At 47.7% G+C, this 16605-nt stretch overlaps 1 protein-coding gene across 3 annotated transcripts in view; it reads left to right on the top strand.

Moving 5' to 3' along the window:
• Positions 1-16605, top strand: part of LRP8 (LDL receptor related protein 8) — a 174187-nt gene that overhangs the window by 148738 nt on the left and 8844 nt on the right. For 2 of the 3 annotated variants that reach the window (XM_032118157.1, XM_032118159.1), the window contains 8 exons: positions 1062-1424; positions 7686-7808; positions 8158-8280; positions 11114-11233; positions 11363-11488; positions 12203-12374; positions 14762-14989; positions 15550-15668. In XM_032118157.1, the coding sequence (XP_031974048.1) occupies positions 1062-1424; positions 7686-7808; positions 8158-8280; positions 11114-11233; positions 11363-11488; positions 12203-12374; positions 14762-14989; positions 15550-15668 (1374 nt within the window). The remainder of the gene's footprint in view (positions 1-1061; positions 1425-7685; positions 7809-8157; positions 8281-11113; positions 11234-11362; positions 11489-12202; positions 12375-14761; positions 14990-15549; positions 15669-16605) is intronic. The other variant, XM_032118158.1, reaches the window with a different exon arrangement.

Here is a 16605-nt window from a genome sequence, read left to right as displayed (position 1 = left end):
CCAGGTGCAATTGCGATTGCAGTGATTGGTACCATCTAAACTGTGTGGTTTAGTGTAGGGGCTCTGCAGATATGGCAGTAAATACTTCTGCTTCTGAAGACAAAAAGATTCCCAAGTGCAATGTAAAAAAAAAAAAAAAATCTTATTGTAAATTTATATGCATATATTTATTGTACTTTTAATTTATCAAATCCATAACTTCCCTGTAGAGGACTGAAACTGTGGAAACAGAATTCTTTTTTAAGTAACTACCTCAAAGTACTTAGGGAGAATTTCTTCCAGGGTTTTGGTTCCCCCACACCTTGACAGAATAAAGTGACTTCGAATTGCACTTTGTTGGAGTACCTGAGAGTTTAATTTGAGCAAGCATCTCTGCTTCAGCTGTCCATTAGGCTTGCAGAGGAGAGTGCTCTGCTCAGCTTTTATCTGACAAGCACCTCATTTGTATGTTAATGTTGAGTTGTGATTTCCAGGGAAGGCATTCAGCGTGTTGTAAAGGGCCTTACTGGCAGATTGCAGCTAAATTGATGCTCGACTCACTAAATATTTACCCTACACATCCCACTTAATATGTCCAAAACCAGGCATACTGTGAAATCCTGAAACCTGATTCTGTGCTTATGAAAGTCAGGAAGCTGGTAATGTCAGCTTGGTGCCAAGCAGAGCCCCGGCGCTGCCAGCACAGCCCCAGCCTCTCCCTGCAACCTCCTGCCCATTCCCATTCCGTGCTGCTGCTCCTGCCCCGGGGCTCACCTGGCTGCTCCTCAATGCCAGGGCAGCGCTGCCCCCGCTTCTCCCACCCGCAGTTCCCACAGCCCTGCTGCCCCTGCTTCTCCAGGGTTGCCCATGGTCCCTAGAGGATGCATCCTGAGGCCCATCTGGGGAGGGGAGCACTGCTCCTTACCACATGGTTATCACTGGGAGAAATGTTTTGGGGTAGGACAGCCAAAGTAATGCCTTTGTGCCTTTCTCCTCAGACATCCCTAATGTCCTAAAGCTGGTGCAGTGGTGAGGGCTGGGTTGGAGACCTCCCAGCTCACCTGTTTGTTTTTATTCCCAAGCCTGTTCTCCCAATGAGTTCCAGTGCAGTAACAAGTCGTGCATCTCCATCATCTTCGTGTGTGACGGTGACAATGACTGCGGGGATGGCAGCGATGAAAGGAAGTGCTCCCCTCTGACCTGCAACCCCAACGAGTTCCAGTGCAACAACAGCGTGTGCATCCCGGAGCTGTGGGTGTGCGACAACCAGCCCGACTGCGAGGATCAGTCGGACGAGTCCATGGAGAAGTGTGGATACGATGCCAAGGCCCTCAACACATGCGCGGCCCACGAGTTCCAGTGCGGGAATGGCGAATGCATCCACCTCAACTGGAAGTGTGACGGGGATGAGGACTGCAAGGACAAGTCTGATGAGCAGGACTGCCGTGAGTGTCTGCAGGGGCAGGGCCCAGGGCTCTCTGGGCTGGGGTTGGAAGGGCCAGGAGGCTGCTGTGGGCCGTGTTTGAAGGCAAGGCTTTGATGTCTGAGCAGCAGCTGTGCCAGATAAGGAGCGCTTGTGTCCCACACGGCATGGCTGGGTGCCCAGCCCAGCAGGGTCAGGTGTATTCCATACTCCTTTTGTGCTTTTTCCTTGAGAATCTGGAGAGGAGGTGTAAGAGCTGTTGGATGGTACCGTGCCTCAGAAGAGATCTGTTTCACTAGAAAGACAGGGAGTGAAAAATGGGAAAAATGTTCAAAGCCCTCAGGCTGCATGGTGGGGTCACAGCCTGGAGGTTAGGAGCTGCTATGCTAAAGGGAATATATGATCAGCAGAAAAAAAAAAAATTCATTTTCCGCCTCTGAAATTGGAGTATACTGAACAAGGCAGTCAAGAGAAGTACCTCTGAAGAATCCAGTTTGAAGTGCACTTTTGAGCTTGGCTTGATAAAGGCACAGAGCTAATAAATAATGGATTTCTTTTCAGCTGGCTTTATGCATTTAACATGCTGTTGTTGGTATGTGTGGTATTTTGAATGTTTCATCCATTTTTAGCCACTAAACTGTTCAAGCTGGTCACTTACCTGAGGAGGGAGAGAGAAGAAAACAAGAGCAAAATGTTTTGCTAGAATATTCATAATGACAAGATTGAAATTAAATATTTACATAGCTGTTTATATTTAGCATCTCTGACATTGGGCCCCCTCTGGGGACGAGGGCATCAACCAGCTGCAAACCCAGGTATTATTGCAAGGTATCTAAGAAAATTTACCACTTTTGCCAGCACCATCTTTTCATACCCACGACAACACCAAGTCCAGGCTGGTGAGCTCAGAACAGCTGTATGGGAGAGCTCTTCAAAGAGCTGGGGGTCAGACTCTCTTCCAGAGAGAGAGAAGCAGGTGTAAATTTATTGTGTTCTTTAATAAGAGGAGGGTGTAGTGCATCCTGGACACCACTGTTTGCACTGCAGGAGAGCAGGGGGACAAGCCACAGGTTACCCTGGAGCTGCCGTGCCTTTCAAATAGCCAAGGACTCTTTAAAGAGAGGCAAGAGCTGAATAGGGGGAGCCAAAACGTTTTGTCAGGAAGAGAGCAGCTTTGGCTGCTGGATATAAGGCTGTCAACCCAAGGAGGGGTGGATTAGGTAGGCTGTCTTTTCCTTCATCTCCAAGAAGGTGATGAAGTTGCTGACAGAGTTCTTGGGCTGCAGGTACCCCTGCCAGGGTCTGAAGGGTCACAGGGACTGTGGAGTCAGGAGATAAAGTTGGTTCCTGGCTGATTCAAGAAAGCCATGCAGAAGCACATCTGGTGGAGATGGGCACTTCTGGCTGGGGCAGCCTGGGTGGTTGGTGCCTGTTTTCATTCTGAGACCTCCTGTGGGCAGTCCTGTACCTGTGTCCCCTCTGAATCAGGAGACAGTGGCAAGGGCCATGTTACAAACACAGCTGAAGAACTGGTGTCTGGTACAGCGGACTCCAGCAGAACTGATCGCTGTCCCACGGGATGCATTCCCTGCAGTAACAGCAACTTCACAGGATGGCTGAGTTTGGACAGCTCAGGAGAGGGAAAGGTGAGCTCCCTTCTATTGCCAAGTGGAGAAAGAGGGGAGCAGCTCACTGATGGTGTTTTCTGATGAAATGCCTCTTAAATTTCAATCCCTGTTGTTCAACTTGAAATGTTTTAAGTCTTTCACAGATCCCATTTATTTTGACATTCTGCTGGGTTAGAGGAGTGGGACTGTGCCCATGTACCTTCCTGCAGAGGGCCCACTGTTCCCCAGCTTCTTTCCTTGGTCTGATGGGCACCAGCTGTGTCCAGCTGAGCTCAAAGTGCCGAGCCATGAGGCCCGAAAGGAGCACGGCTCCACCAGCCTCCCTGAGCTGCAGAGCAGCCTCAGCCAGCAGCACTTCCACAGGCACCAGAGGCAGCTCCCAGGGCAGAGGACGCAGCTGGATACCGCTGCAGCACAGCACGGTGCTGACAACCAGTGGAGAAAGGGGGAAATGTGGCAGAAGCGACGAGACAGTTCTGAGTAGTGGAGGTTTAGCACACGAGGGTCTCTTCCCATAAAGTCTCAGTCCAGCACAATGTGGTTTATCTACCCGGGAGAAACAAGCATGTGAGCTGGTTCTGCTGCCTTCAGTCCTATGGACTGGGGAACAGGGAGATTCAAAGCCCAACGTTTTAGCTACCCCAGTGCTGCTCTGCACAGAGTGCCTGGTTCTGCTTGCACCCCAGTGCCACAGTGGTGTGTGAGCCCACGGCCATTCGCAGTGCATGGTTGAGGTAGCAACCGCGAGAGGCCTTGCAGCACTGAGTGCTCGTGTAGCCGATGCGTTCACTGGGTCAGAGCCAAAATTAACGTTGCTTCCCCATCCTAAATGCAGCTGTTGCTGGGGTGCCCCTACCTGCAGTGAGAAAGGGACATTTGGGAGCTCTGGAAGCTCAGTGTCACTGCCCATCTGCTGGACTGAAGAATTTAGGAACCTTTATGATTCTTTTCCTCTCCAGAAATTCTCTGTTTGAGATCAGTATCATGTGGCATGCAGGGAGTCACAGGTGTGTGACGCTGCTCTGTCCCCTTAGCAACAGGGATGGCACATGGGCCCCTCAGCTGGACTTCATTAAAGCTGCAGATCCCGCTACATCTTCTCTTGCAATGGGGATCATATAGGGTTTGTGCAGTATAAACAGAGGGATGGGAGCTAATGCTTTTAAAAAAAAGTTATGAGGCCATCACCTGTCATTTGTTATAAACATTTTGGATTGCTAAATGAGTAGAGCAGAAATGAAGGGTGACAATTGGTGAACAGGTTTTGGCAGCAAGACAGCAAATAAATAGGAGGGAATGAGTCATTTCAGGAAAGCTGTGTGAGAACACTGGGTGGCTGGGGTTTTTTCCATAGCATATATATTCACATATGTATATATGTATATTTATAAATTAACATTAGGTTAGATTTATTAGTCTCCAAATCTGGAATGGTTATATTTTAAAATGTCCTTTGCAAGTTGCATTAGGGCATCCAGGAGGGAGAATAAATAATGCTAACAACTGACAGCAAGAAACAGACCTCTTGAGACCTGACCTCACACTTTCCTGCCTCTGTCTCCCCATCTATAAAATGGATTGATGCTTTTTCCAAATGTTGGGATTTTCTTTTTTGGGGAGGAAGGGAAAAAAAACCAGAAACCAGCAGAAACTAAGGCTCAGATCTGGAATCTGGAATATATCTGCTGAGTTTGAGCGATGCAGCTTTGTGCCCAGGATTTGTAAATGGGAAGTGTGTCTCTTTGAGGGCACCTGTTAATTTAGCAGGGCTTTGGTAATTTGTTTTGTATTTGATTTGCAGAGGAGATGGCTGTAAAACTACTGAGATTTCACGGATTCAAACCTTCCAAATTACCACAGCAATTTTCTGAACATCTTGTGCAAATAAACAGCACAGCTCTTCCCTCTTCTTGGGTTATGGCTTTGCCTTGGGAATGGCCTTAATGGGAAGCTGCTGTCAACTCTGCCAGTGGGGCTGAGATGGGTTAGTGTCTCAACTTAAAGATAACATGGAATTCTCCTGAAAAATGCAGCAAAAAATAGAAATGTCATGCATGCATTTTAATGCTTTTGTGATCTGTAAGAGCCATTATTGTATCTGCCTTTTCTAGATGTCTGTTAAGAGCTTCAGAGGCTGTTGCTCAAAGGTCTGAACTTCCACGGCTCTGGTAGAGTGAGAAATGAGCCAGGAAACCCAGCCTGGTCTCCAAACTTCTTTCTCTTCTTGAAGCAAAGCCTTGTGCAGTGGAGCTGTACAGCCCCACATCTGTGTTTTGCAGTCTCTGTAGCAACTGAGCTAAGAATTGTGCTGTCATTTTTCTCTCAGCCTTGTGGTACTTGTGCAACATTGTCTTTGCAATTCCTACAAAATTCTCCTTAATTTTAATTCATTTTAGGACTAGAAATCTTTCTGTTCTTAGCATTTAGCTATGCTTTTTAGAAGAGCTTTGAAGATTACAATTGAGGACAATTGTATGTTTTATAACAGCTGACTTCCAAATCTGTAGCTGTTGTCATGCAGATTTACTTGATGAACTGGAGACCTGTTTCTGCTCTAGAAAAGACAAAACCCCCATTGGCTTTAATTACGTTACACTTTTGTGAGGGGTTAATATTTATAGTCAGAAATGGAGGACCATCCTATCCTACCTCCACACATAGAAGTTGCTACAGAAATGGTGAAGCAAACTGGTTTTCAAGTTAGGGGTGAAGACAAGAAATAATTGTGGCAAAGGACTTTTCAGTGAGACAACAGGAAAAGCCTTGCAGTGGCCAAGGTTTAGCTTGGCAGAAGTCAGGGTTTCCTGGGGAGGAAGGTGGTGTCTCCATGATCAGGGCTTCCACAGGCAGGTGGTTGTACATGCCAGGAACAGTCTAAGCAGAAGTGACTCTGCCTCCCTGTAGGAGTTCTCGGTGCCACTTCCAGACCTGTGGTCTGTGACTCTCCCAGACCACAGCTTTGTTTCTTTACCTCCTTCATTTTTCTCCATTTGGTAGAGCAGCAGATCCCACATGCTTAGTTTGGAGCTGCTGTCCCAGATGTCCCACTGAGGTTTCCCATTCCTGTGCCTGGGTTTATTAGCTGAAACGTGGCAGCACAGCTAGTCCCATAACTGTGCTTATTGCTTAAGGTTTTTTTGTTACTTTGCAGCTTTTTATGAATATAGTGCATATGGCTTTCCTCTCCAAGGAGCAGTGCTATTTCCAAACTTTCCTCATGTGAATACTGTGTATTTCTAATGACAGGATTTCTCCCTTCCCCCACCAGCCCTGCAGTTGTGGCTTTTCCTGTCTCTGGTGCCTTTTGCTGGCTGAAGATGCACTAGAACTAAGTCCAGTGAAACAGTCATGAACTTGGATCCTGCATCCATCGGGATGCAATCACCAATAATGTGGAGTCTTTGTGTAACTGATACTTCATGGTATTGATGCTAGCTCACTTCATGTCTGCAGCTCTTCCTGGGTTATCTGAAAGTAGTCATTTTTGTATTAGAACCAGTTTGTCAAATTGTCCAGGGAAGTCTGCAGACAGCTCTCACCTCCCATGTAGTAACACCAGTGCTGGCCTCCCCTCACTACTCGGAAGCAGTGATTTTCTGTCAGACCTCACCAGGACACAATCACATGATGGAAAGGCTGGAATCAGGAGCTCTCCAGGGTGCACTGCCTTAATAGGATTTTAAGAATACATCCAATGGGCCCCTCAGAAGGAAGCTGCAAAACATGTCCCAGGAACGAGGAGCCTGTTTGCCAGTGAACTACAGGCTGCCTTGTACCCTGTGTCGGCACAGGGCTGGTCCCAGCTAGGGAGGTCTCTCATTTATTGTAACTTGGGGAGGGAAATACGACTGCTTTTAGTATCGTCAGTGCAGGTGTCTGGTTTATATTTTTCCCCAGCTTTGCTGTTTCATCAGATCTGGTTTGAGTCCATTATAATCTGACCTGGACAAACGAAGTTCAGGCTTGAAACCTGGGCAGATATTGTGGAGGTGTTTAGGGCTGGAAACCCCAAGAAACAACACAACACCATGCAGTGGAGCTCTTCTGCCTTCCAGTGGGCTGTTGGCTCATGGGCATTCGGTAACCTGATGATCGTGTCTTGTTGCTGCCTTCATCCCTACTGTGACCACACTGGCTTTGGCAGTCACTACAGGTCTCTTGCCCAGGCCTTAGCCTGAACATGTTTTGAAATGTATCTTAAATGTAATTTTTTGTGAAGGAAGGAGAACTGAGGAGCAGTTGCCTTTGCCTACCCAGCGTCACTGTACACTCCCAGCTGGAAAGCAGTCTGGCCTCACACAGACTGCAGCCCCCAGAGCTGCTCCACTGCTGGGAGTTTTGCTGCCTGCTTGCTTTGTTCTGTCTCACCAGAGAAGCTTCACTGCTGGAACTGAGTCTGTTTTGACAGGGTGTGCTCATATGGGCTTTGATGCTGTTTTCCCAAGGATGTAGAGGGTGATGTAGGATAGCAGAGGGGCACAGGAGAACAGTGGCTGAGGCAGCTGCTGCCTCTGTTGCTTTGGTGGAAGCAGCCAATACTCTGACATTTGCTGACAGAGGGTGCAACCCCAGCAGTGTCAGAGGGACATGGCTAAAAGGTACCACACAAATGACTGAGTTCTGTGTGGCTGATGCTTGAATGTGTTGTCTTAAAGCTCTGGTGACCTGCCAGCCAGATGAATTCCAGTGTGGTGATGGGACCTGTATCCATGGAGCAAAGCAGTGTGACAAGGTGCACGACTGTCCTGACAACAGTGACGAGGCCGGCTGTGTCCAAGGTAGGTACAGATGGCTCTTTGCTCCTCATGCTCTATGGGGTAAATCTGCCAGGGCTGCGTGGCCTCTGGAAAGGGAAGAGGCCTGTGCTGCTCCTCTGGGCCATGCCAAGCTGCTTCTTTTACAGTTTTAAGCCATTCTGGCAGTGGGATTGCTTGGGAGAGATGATTGTGCCGACCAGGCAGACTGCATGACTTGAAAAGTTCTTTGCATGATGTTCAGGCTCAATGTTCATTTGCTTAATCCTATTCCATTTCTGCTAATGATGCCCTCCTGAGCCTTATGTCAGCCTGTTTGTTGTCACGAGCCTCATCTAACTTAGTTGCTTTCCTCTCTTGCCCAACATGACAGAGTCAGCATGTGAAAGTCCCAGCAAGTTTCAGTGTAAGAGTGGAGAGTGCATTGACGGAGGCAAAGTGTGCGATTCACATAGAGACTGCAGGGACTGGTCTGACGAGCCTCTGAAAGAATGTGGTACAGTACTTGCCTTCTACGTGTTGCTCCTGTTGTAACTGCTTCCCCTCTCCTCCATCTGGTGCTCACAGCTTTGAGTGTAACCACATGTAGCTGCTAATGCTATTTCTCACTCTGCTCCTCTTTCCTTGCCTTTATTCTCTCATCACCCTTCATATGAATATAATTAGTAGCTTTATCTGATCATCTGTAAGTTTGAACTGTGCCCTTCTCCACTCAGTTTTTATTCTTGGAGGGATGTATGAACTGAGCACAGGACTAGGAATGAGGAATTCCCCCTCTCCCCAAATACTAGTGTCCTCCACAGCACAGACCAGTTTATTTAGCCTCATTGCCTAAGTTATCTTTGAATTCTAAGGTGATGATAACACCATAAAAATATAGCATTGGGAACAGGCTTTGAAGGTGAAAACATGTAGAGTGGCAGCAACCCCTGAGAGATGACTTCAGCGGTTTCTGGGTTGTACATGTTGTTGCTGCTTCCCCCAGCATCGACAGCAGGCTGCTCTCTGCAGCGTCCTGCCAGCTCTGGGCTGTGGGAATGCCAGGAGAGTCAGGGCTGACAGAGCCAGGGGAACAGAGCCCAGGCCACAGAACTGTGCCCCTCTCCATAGGGCAGCCCTTTCTTGCCTTTCCCACCAGACATTGTGGGCACCAGCCCCGATCTGCAGCATTACTCAATTACACAATCCCCAGTGCAGAGATGTCTCCAACAGGCATCTCTTCCCATGACATCATGGAGCTCAGTGGCTGCCCCTTAAATAACTCCTGTTCAGGAAGAACCATCAGTCTCTCCCTGTTTTAGACAAGAAAGTGTTTTGCATGCCTAGTGAGGATGCTCTTACCTCATGCTTCCAGTGTGCCCTTGCTTTTTTCCACTAATCTACATCTCCCTGTTTCTCTGAGTGGGTGTTGCAGTTGTCTGTCCGTGGAGGTCTCCCAACAAAGCTGGCGGCCTGGTTTCTCATAGGAGACTGGGCAGTGGCACAGCACATTGGGGCTGGTGCTCAACCCAGTGGTTGTGGTGCCATGACTGGTGCAGCCCTGGGCTGGCAATGAGGTGTTGTCTGAGTTGGGAAGCAGAGAAGAGCCCCTAGGGGAAGGTGTTTCTTGAAGGGCGCAGTGCTGGGGGTTGCTGTGACTGTAATGCCTTCACACAGGTTATCTCCACAGGAGGCAGAGATGCAGGACACACTCACCAGCTCAGTGTGTCTGTCTAGCCTGGCTAAACTCTGCAGTGCCCTCTGAGAGTCCCAAAAAAACCACTGCAGAAGGCAGGATAACACTTGGCTATTTTAGTCAGGCAGGGAATATACTGCTGAAGTTTGGGTGAAGAGCAGCAGCTGCCCAGGCTCCTCCTGCCTGGCTCCTCCTCAGCTCTTCTTGAGAAGTGCAGCAAGTGAACCAGCACTTGATTTATAGCCCCTAAATCCATTCCACAAAGCACCCCTGAAACCATGGGAATCATCTTAGTGAGAGTTTGCTTGTTAATCAAAACAGCCTTTGTAGTATTTTGCAGAGAGCAGTTGTGCATGTTTAGAAGTCATTTGCTATAGACCCATGCAAGTGTAGGAATAGGAGATTTCTGTCCATAAATGTCACTGAACAGTGACAATACACAGTGGGGCTGTGGACACCTTCTCGGAGCCTGGTGAACTTGCTCTATTAATTACGTATTGCTATCTCTATATGTACCTGCTAGGAAGGTGAAAGCATCCCAGAGCTGAGATGGATTCCTTCTGGCATGGTATTTTCCCAGTCTTACTGACTTAATTGGGTTGTGGTTGTTTCCATTTTCTTCCAAGAGCAACGGTTTAATGGCTCTGCTGTGCTGCTCACCTGCAGTGTGCAAGGAAGCAAGAAGTAAAAGATAAATGAAAAATTTGCCTTTAAATTGCATTATAGATTGGAGCAAATCTGTTTTCCTTGTTCTGGTGAGTCCACTATCCCTGAAATCCCACAGCTCCTGTTCAGCAGTCTTCCTTAAGGAGAGAACTTTCTCTTTACCTTTTGTAAGTCAATTACAACAAGAAGAAATGGTTTTTTCTGACAGGAAACCAGCTTTCCCCAACCTCTCATTCAGTTCTACTTACAAGGATCCATTTATTCTGTTCTTCCTTTCTGCACTTGAGAGCAGGATCAGAGAGGTGGCCTTGGATTAGAAAAGGCCCCAGGAGAGGATGGGGGCTGTTGCTTCATAAATTGCTCACTGGGGGCTGCCAGCAAAGACTGTTGTGGGGGACGTGTTTGTGGGAGGACTGTATCTCAGTGCTAATGGAGTATCTCTGACAGACTGCACTTCGGTGTTTTCTGGAATTTTTCACATAGATCATTCCTTGAAGCTAGATGGGAAAATAGTACAGTATTTCAAAACAGCTGGCCCCTGGGAGATGAGAGTCCCCCAGCATGAATTATTAAAGTGCAGAGAGACTGTTCAGAAAAGTCAACATGAACCAGCGCATGGGGAAGAAGGAGTATCCTGGAGAGAGCCCTCCAGTCCCTTGGAAGTTTCTCACATGTGGCAGAACAGCTCAAAGCAGCAGCTGTCTGATGGGATGAGATGCAGAGACTCACATACGCTGTATCCCCAGGGCTCCCCATTCATTCAGCCACTAGCTTTGAGTCCAAATGATCCCACAGAGTTGGTTTGGAATAATAAAGAGCAAGAAAGTGATGCAGTGGAGGCTTCTTATCTGTTAAGGCACTTGTGCTCTATAGGGCCAGTACCAAAACTGATAGAAATAGGAAAATTTCTGAGGAAATCTCTTCATTTTATTCAATCTCACAGCTAGAAGCCCCTGTTTGTCATAGGTGATCTGTGTATCCCCTGCAGGTGTTAATGAATGCTCGATGAACAACGGTGGCTGCTCGCACATATGCAAAGACTTGAAGATCGGTTACGAGTGCGAATGCCCGCCTGGATACAAGCTTCTGGATAAAAAAACGTGTGGAGGTAATTGACATGCAAACAGCAGTCCCTTGTGTTTCACCATAGAGAGACGTGATTATATTCACTTGAGCATTGCTCCATCACAGATGGTTTGATTTCAAGTTATTGATGGGTTTCAAACACTCCTTTCAGACATAGATGAATGTGAGAATCCAGACGCTTGTAGCCAGATCTGCATTAATTACAAGGGAGACTACAAATGTGAGTGCTACGAAGGATACGAGATGGACACCCTGTCCAAGAACTGCAAAGCTGTAGGTAAGACAACGCCACAGGCACTAAAACTCTGCTTGCTCTACAGCACGCTCCAATAAGAAAACACACTCACAGGGCTGAGGCAGGGGAACGGAAACAAAAGGAAACACGCAAAGCAAGCAAAGACATTTCACTGCGAGCAGCACAGAGCTGCTGCAGCAATAGCAGATGCGTCTCTAGGCAAGAACTACTGATCATGCAGATCAGAATATTTTAACAGTGTACAGAGCAAGATTGCAGTCACTGCTTGGCTGTTTGAAGCTGAAACTAGAAAAGAAAGTCTCTTGACAGGTGTTATTGAAAACAGTGCAGCAAAAACATTTAGTGGTAGTAGTATTGAAAGAAAGAAAACATCCCGATTAAAACAGGGTAGCTTTGACACCCCTCCACCCTCCCAGCTGTAAGTCACCAAAATCTGACCCAGGATTTTGCACTGAAATGGGAAATTGAAGATGAGTACATTCCCGGGAGTTTTGCTTGTGCCTTAGCAGAACAGGCAGTCCAAGAAGCAGCATGTGTCCAGGGACCACAGAGGTGCCTGCATGTGACAGCCCTGCCTCTGGAGCAAGTTTCCACTTGCTTCCAGTGTGGTGTAAAGCTTCTGTACAAGCACAGCTATCAGTGACTGATAGTTCCACTGTTGTTCAAGAAATGGAAGTTGAATCCAGCCCTTGGGACAGCTGCTGAAGTGACAAATGTGCTGATTTTCTGTGGTAGGCAAGAGCCCATACCTGATCTTCACCAATCGCCATGAGGTCCGTAAGATAGACCTGGTGAAAAGGGACTACTCCCGCATCATTCCCATGCTGAAGAACGTGGTGGCGTTGGATGTGGAGGTGTCAACAAACAGAATATATTGGTGTGATTTGTTCTACCGAAAAATCTACAGGTAAGGAAGGGGCAAGAGAAGGACGTGTGTGTTGGTCCCTTCCCAAAGCTGCATTCCATCTGTACCCCCTAAAGCATTCCAGAGAACAGTGCAGGGTACAGGGCACCTGAGGGCTTTTCTGCCTTGACAGGGATTACCTGTTGTGGCCCAGACTTGGTAATCATTTTTAGGAATTGATAAAGACATCAGGGGCTCATGCAGTTATCTCCTTGATAATACAGAGTGACTTTTCATCAATGCCAGATCCTGCTGCACTCCTGCAGTTAAATGTAGGCTCTTGTTTACTGAACCATGGATACTGCAAAGCAGGGCCGAGGCTGCTTCTGCACTGTGAGTGTTATATGGGAAGCCACAAAGGACCTGGCATCTGGATGCACAAAGGAGGCAAATGGTGGGAGCAAGGAGGCAGCAATACAGACACAATCTGCTGCCCACTGTAGTCTCTGGTAGACTGGATTTAAATTCAGAGCAGCTGACCACAGTGCATGTTCTGTAACTCATTCTCACTCCTCCTTCAGCTGTTTTTATGGCATCCATCACAGTTATTATGTGCTGGGGCTTGTGAGTGTGCTTAGCCAAAGAAGCATTTAATTTATGTGCTGAAAATCCCCCGTGTATATTCTGATTTGCACAGCTATTGCAGCTTCTGCAGTGGTTTGCTCTGGATTTTAGCTAATGATCAGGCATGGGCTGATTGGTATCAGCACATGGGAGCCAGGCCAAGGTTTCTGCAGGCTCTGGTAGCTCCTGCACCACTGGCAGGGATATCTGCCCAGACTGTGCTGGGTATTGACCACCAGTAGCTGGGCAGGTACCCTGAGGGGCCTGTGGGGCTCTGAAAGTGGGGGGATGGTTCAGAAGAAAGCTGTCAGCTTTCACCGGGTCTCTCACTGGGCAAGGGCTGAGTTCGTACACAGAGAATTATCCAAGACACTGCTCCTGCAGCGCTCCTGCAGCTCTCCAACAGCAAATGTCCTGGGATGCTGGGAGTCCCTGGGAACAAGCAGTCTGTGGTCAACAGGCTATAGCAAGGTGAACACAGTAGTACAGGAGGTAATTGCTGGCAAGAGATGCCATCTTTCATAATGCTCACCTCACTTGCCTTTCTAGATCCTGTCCTGTTGAGGTGATGTCCCCTTTGGGGTGTCAGAAGATCTTTTACAATATTTAGTTACTGGGAGAATTGAAATGTCACCTGTACTTGAGCCCTTCCATTGTGGAAGCTGCTGGAGCCTCTTGGCTTTCCGTCCTGTGCAGGCACAGATGGGAATTTATGTACCTATGGAACATATGTTATGGAACACAATTGTCCCACTGGCAAGGGATTAACTGGCCTGGAGCTGTGCACTTAGAGCTGGAATACTGTAATCTTGGGAGCACTGCTGGACTCCCAGAGAGCCCTGATGTACCATTCCTTCAGTGCTGGGTCAGAGACAAACCAAAACCATTCTTGTAGGGAAGATGCAGCAGCATGCTGGTCATCCTCGCTGACTCTGCATGGCCATTCCAGCCCTGACTGCAGACTGTAAAACTGTCAGGAATTCCTGGGTTTAGACACTTCAGTTCCAAGGTTCTAATCTGATACTGGAGAGCTCAGCTCCCATACAATTCCATGAGCTCATTCCATGAGCAAAGGCAGGATGGGCAATGAACAGAGGATGTGAAGCACCTTACGATTTCAAATGTTTGGGGCAGGGGGGAGAAACTTCCTGCTGTTTTATAACTGTTTTAAGATGTACTGAGTTATTCTAAGAGCCAGACTAAGCTTCTACAAACACTCATGCAAACTCAGAATAATTGGATTTCAGCTCACTCAGCAGAATTGATATTGAGAGCAGAATCAGCCTGTGTGGTTGTAGGAGCAACATTTCAGTTATTTATGAAACGTCCATGTGGAGTCTGCTGCCTTTCATTATTGTTTTGAAAGATTTTGAGGCTGCCACTAATATTTAGTGAACATATTCTTTATATCTAGTGAAATCACTTGCCAAATTAATGCAGCTTCATGAATTCCTTTGATGAATCATAATTAGCTACACAGCTCCTAATTCTGCAGTACATTTAAGTACATTTATTGCATGCTAAGCTCAACTCTGTTCAGCAGAGCCCTGAAGATTATATTTTTAATGTCCATAAATCCCACAAATCAATGCTGTTGAAGTTAACATGCCTGAAGTCAAATGTTTTCCTGAATTGTGCAGTTATAGCAGGAAACAGAACAATGAAAGGACAGTTCCCTACTGTGGAAATGCTGCTGCTGCCATACAGCAGCAGGAGACAGCAGAAGGTTGCAGGAGCACCATAAGGGTTCCTGTGTCAGCCACGCTGCCCACGGGGCCCAGCCTCTGGGAGCTGTGTGTGAGCCCTGTGACCCCCTGTCCCTGCAGCGCCTACATCGACAAAGCGAGCGACACAGCCGAGCAGGTGATCCTGATCGACAGCCAGCTCAACTCCCCTGAGGGACTGGCCATTGACTGGGTCCATAAGAACATCTACTGGACAGACTCTGGAAACAAGACCATCTCAGTGGCCACTGCAGATGGAAGCAGGAGGAGGACACTTTTCAACAGTGACCTCAGTGAGCCCAGAGCCATCGCTGTGGATCCCACACAGAGGTAGGTGTGAACACCACGAACACCCCTTTGCCAACAGACATTCCGGTCGACTTTTTGCCCCTCTGACAAACTTGGGGTAGTTTTCATCTCACCAAGACTTCAGATGCCCTTTAAGATATACCCTGCAGTGGAACTGTGGAGATGCTTCAACTAACCCTTGGCAAGGTCCCTGTTGTTAAAAACAGTTCTGAAATTCATAGCCAGGTCATGTGTTCAATGGGCCTGAGCTGCTCCCGGCACAGAGGCTGTCCTGGGAAATGAAGTCTGTCTGACTTGTGTTTGGGCTATTTGGATGAGTGAATGCTAGGTACCTAACAGACACAGCAGGAGAGTTTGCAGGGGTTAGTTAACTGGGGTGAGATTCTGCATTCTGGTGCCAGTTTTGTGGCAGATTACCCAGTGGGAGAACTGCATGCAGCTCCACCAGCAGAATTAACTGAAGTGGCTGAGAGCTTTGCTGTAATAAGGAGAGAACCTTAGTGCACCTCCTTACTGCAATCAGCAGTGCAGGTTTCTTAACCAAGTCCAGGTTAGTGTTTTCTTACCTCTGCCTCTCTCAGGTTCATGTATTGGTCTGACTGGGGAGACAAAGCCAAGATCGAGAAGGCCGGTCTGAACGGCGTGGGGCGGCAGGTGCTGGTCACAGACAACATCGAGTGGCCAAACGGCATCACACTTGGTAAGTGCCCAGGTCAGAGCTACAGCACCCACGAGGGCTGAAGGAAAGCTGGTTTTATGGTTAAATAGGAAAACAAAATGGTAAATATGCAAAGGCAGCTGCACACACAAATCCTAAACCGGTCTGTCAGTACTGCTCGCAAACATGAGTTCTTTTATTTCAGTAGCACAAACAGGAAGTCTTGCTGCAGTCAGAACCTCATACTGCAGGAGCCTTGAGTTGTTTGTCATTGTGCCTTAAGGGAAAGGGAAATTTTGGGGGAGGATGCAGAGCTGTGACAACCCTTTGGAAGTCCAGAAAGCATCAGAATCCTTGGTGTTAAGTGTCTCTGTACTTCGGGCTGTCTCAGGAGCAGTGTCAGGATCCTGCACTGGACAGATGAATGATGCACAGTATATCAGAGAAAGGGACAGGGCCTTCAGAACCCATTCTCTGTCACCATTCCCTGCCTACCCAGCTGCTCAGGGCAAATGGAACCCACCAGAGGGCTGTGGTGGCTCTCACAGCCACACCAAGCAGCAGAGTGGAAAGGAGGTTTCATGGAGCAGCAGGGAACATCCTGCTCTGGAGCTGTGTGTGTTTAACACCATGCAGATGTGAGGTTCTCCGCTTGGCTTTGAAAATTCTGGCTGTGCCAAGGATGTAGGGGGAAATGCTGCTGCCATTACATACTGCTGAAGTGCTACTGCTGTGAATAAATAATGTTCTCATTTAGTAATTAAGAAATTAATTAATGACTTGTTTAATTATATAACTTGTTTCTTGGCTCTCATCCACTTGCATTCTGTTCAGTGAATCCCATCCAAAATGAGTGGATTTGCTCCAGAAAGAGAAATGCAGTGCTTAGCATTCCAAATAACATTGGATCCTTTCCTCCCACCCTTATCTGCACCCTCCCCAAACCTGGCTGGCTGTGGCAGGACTGTCTCCACCAGCA

This window comes from Corvus moneduloides, chromosome 9, assembly GCF_009650955.1.
Source record: "Corvus moneduloides isolate bCorMon1 chromosome 9, bCorMon1.pri, whole genome shotgun sequence".
Classification (NCBI taxonomy): Eukaryota; Metazoa; Chordata; class Aves; order Passeriformes; family Corvidae; genus Corvus; species Corvus moneduloides.
This window is presented reverse-complemented; position numbering and strand designations above follow the sequence as displayed.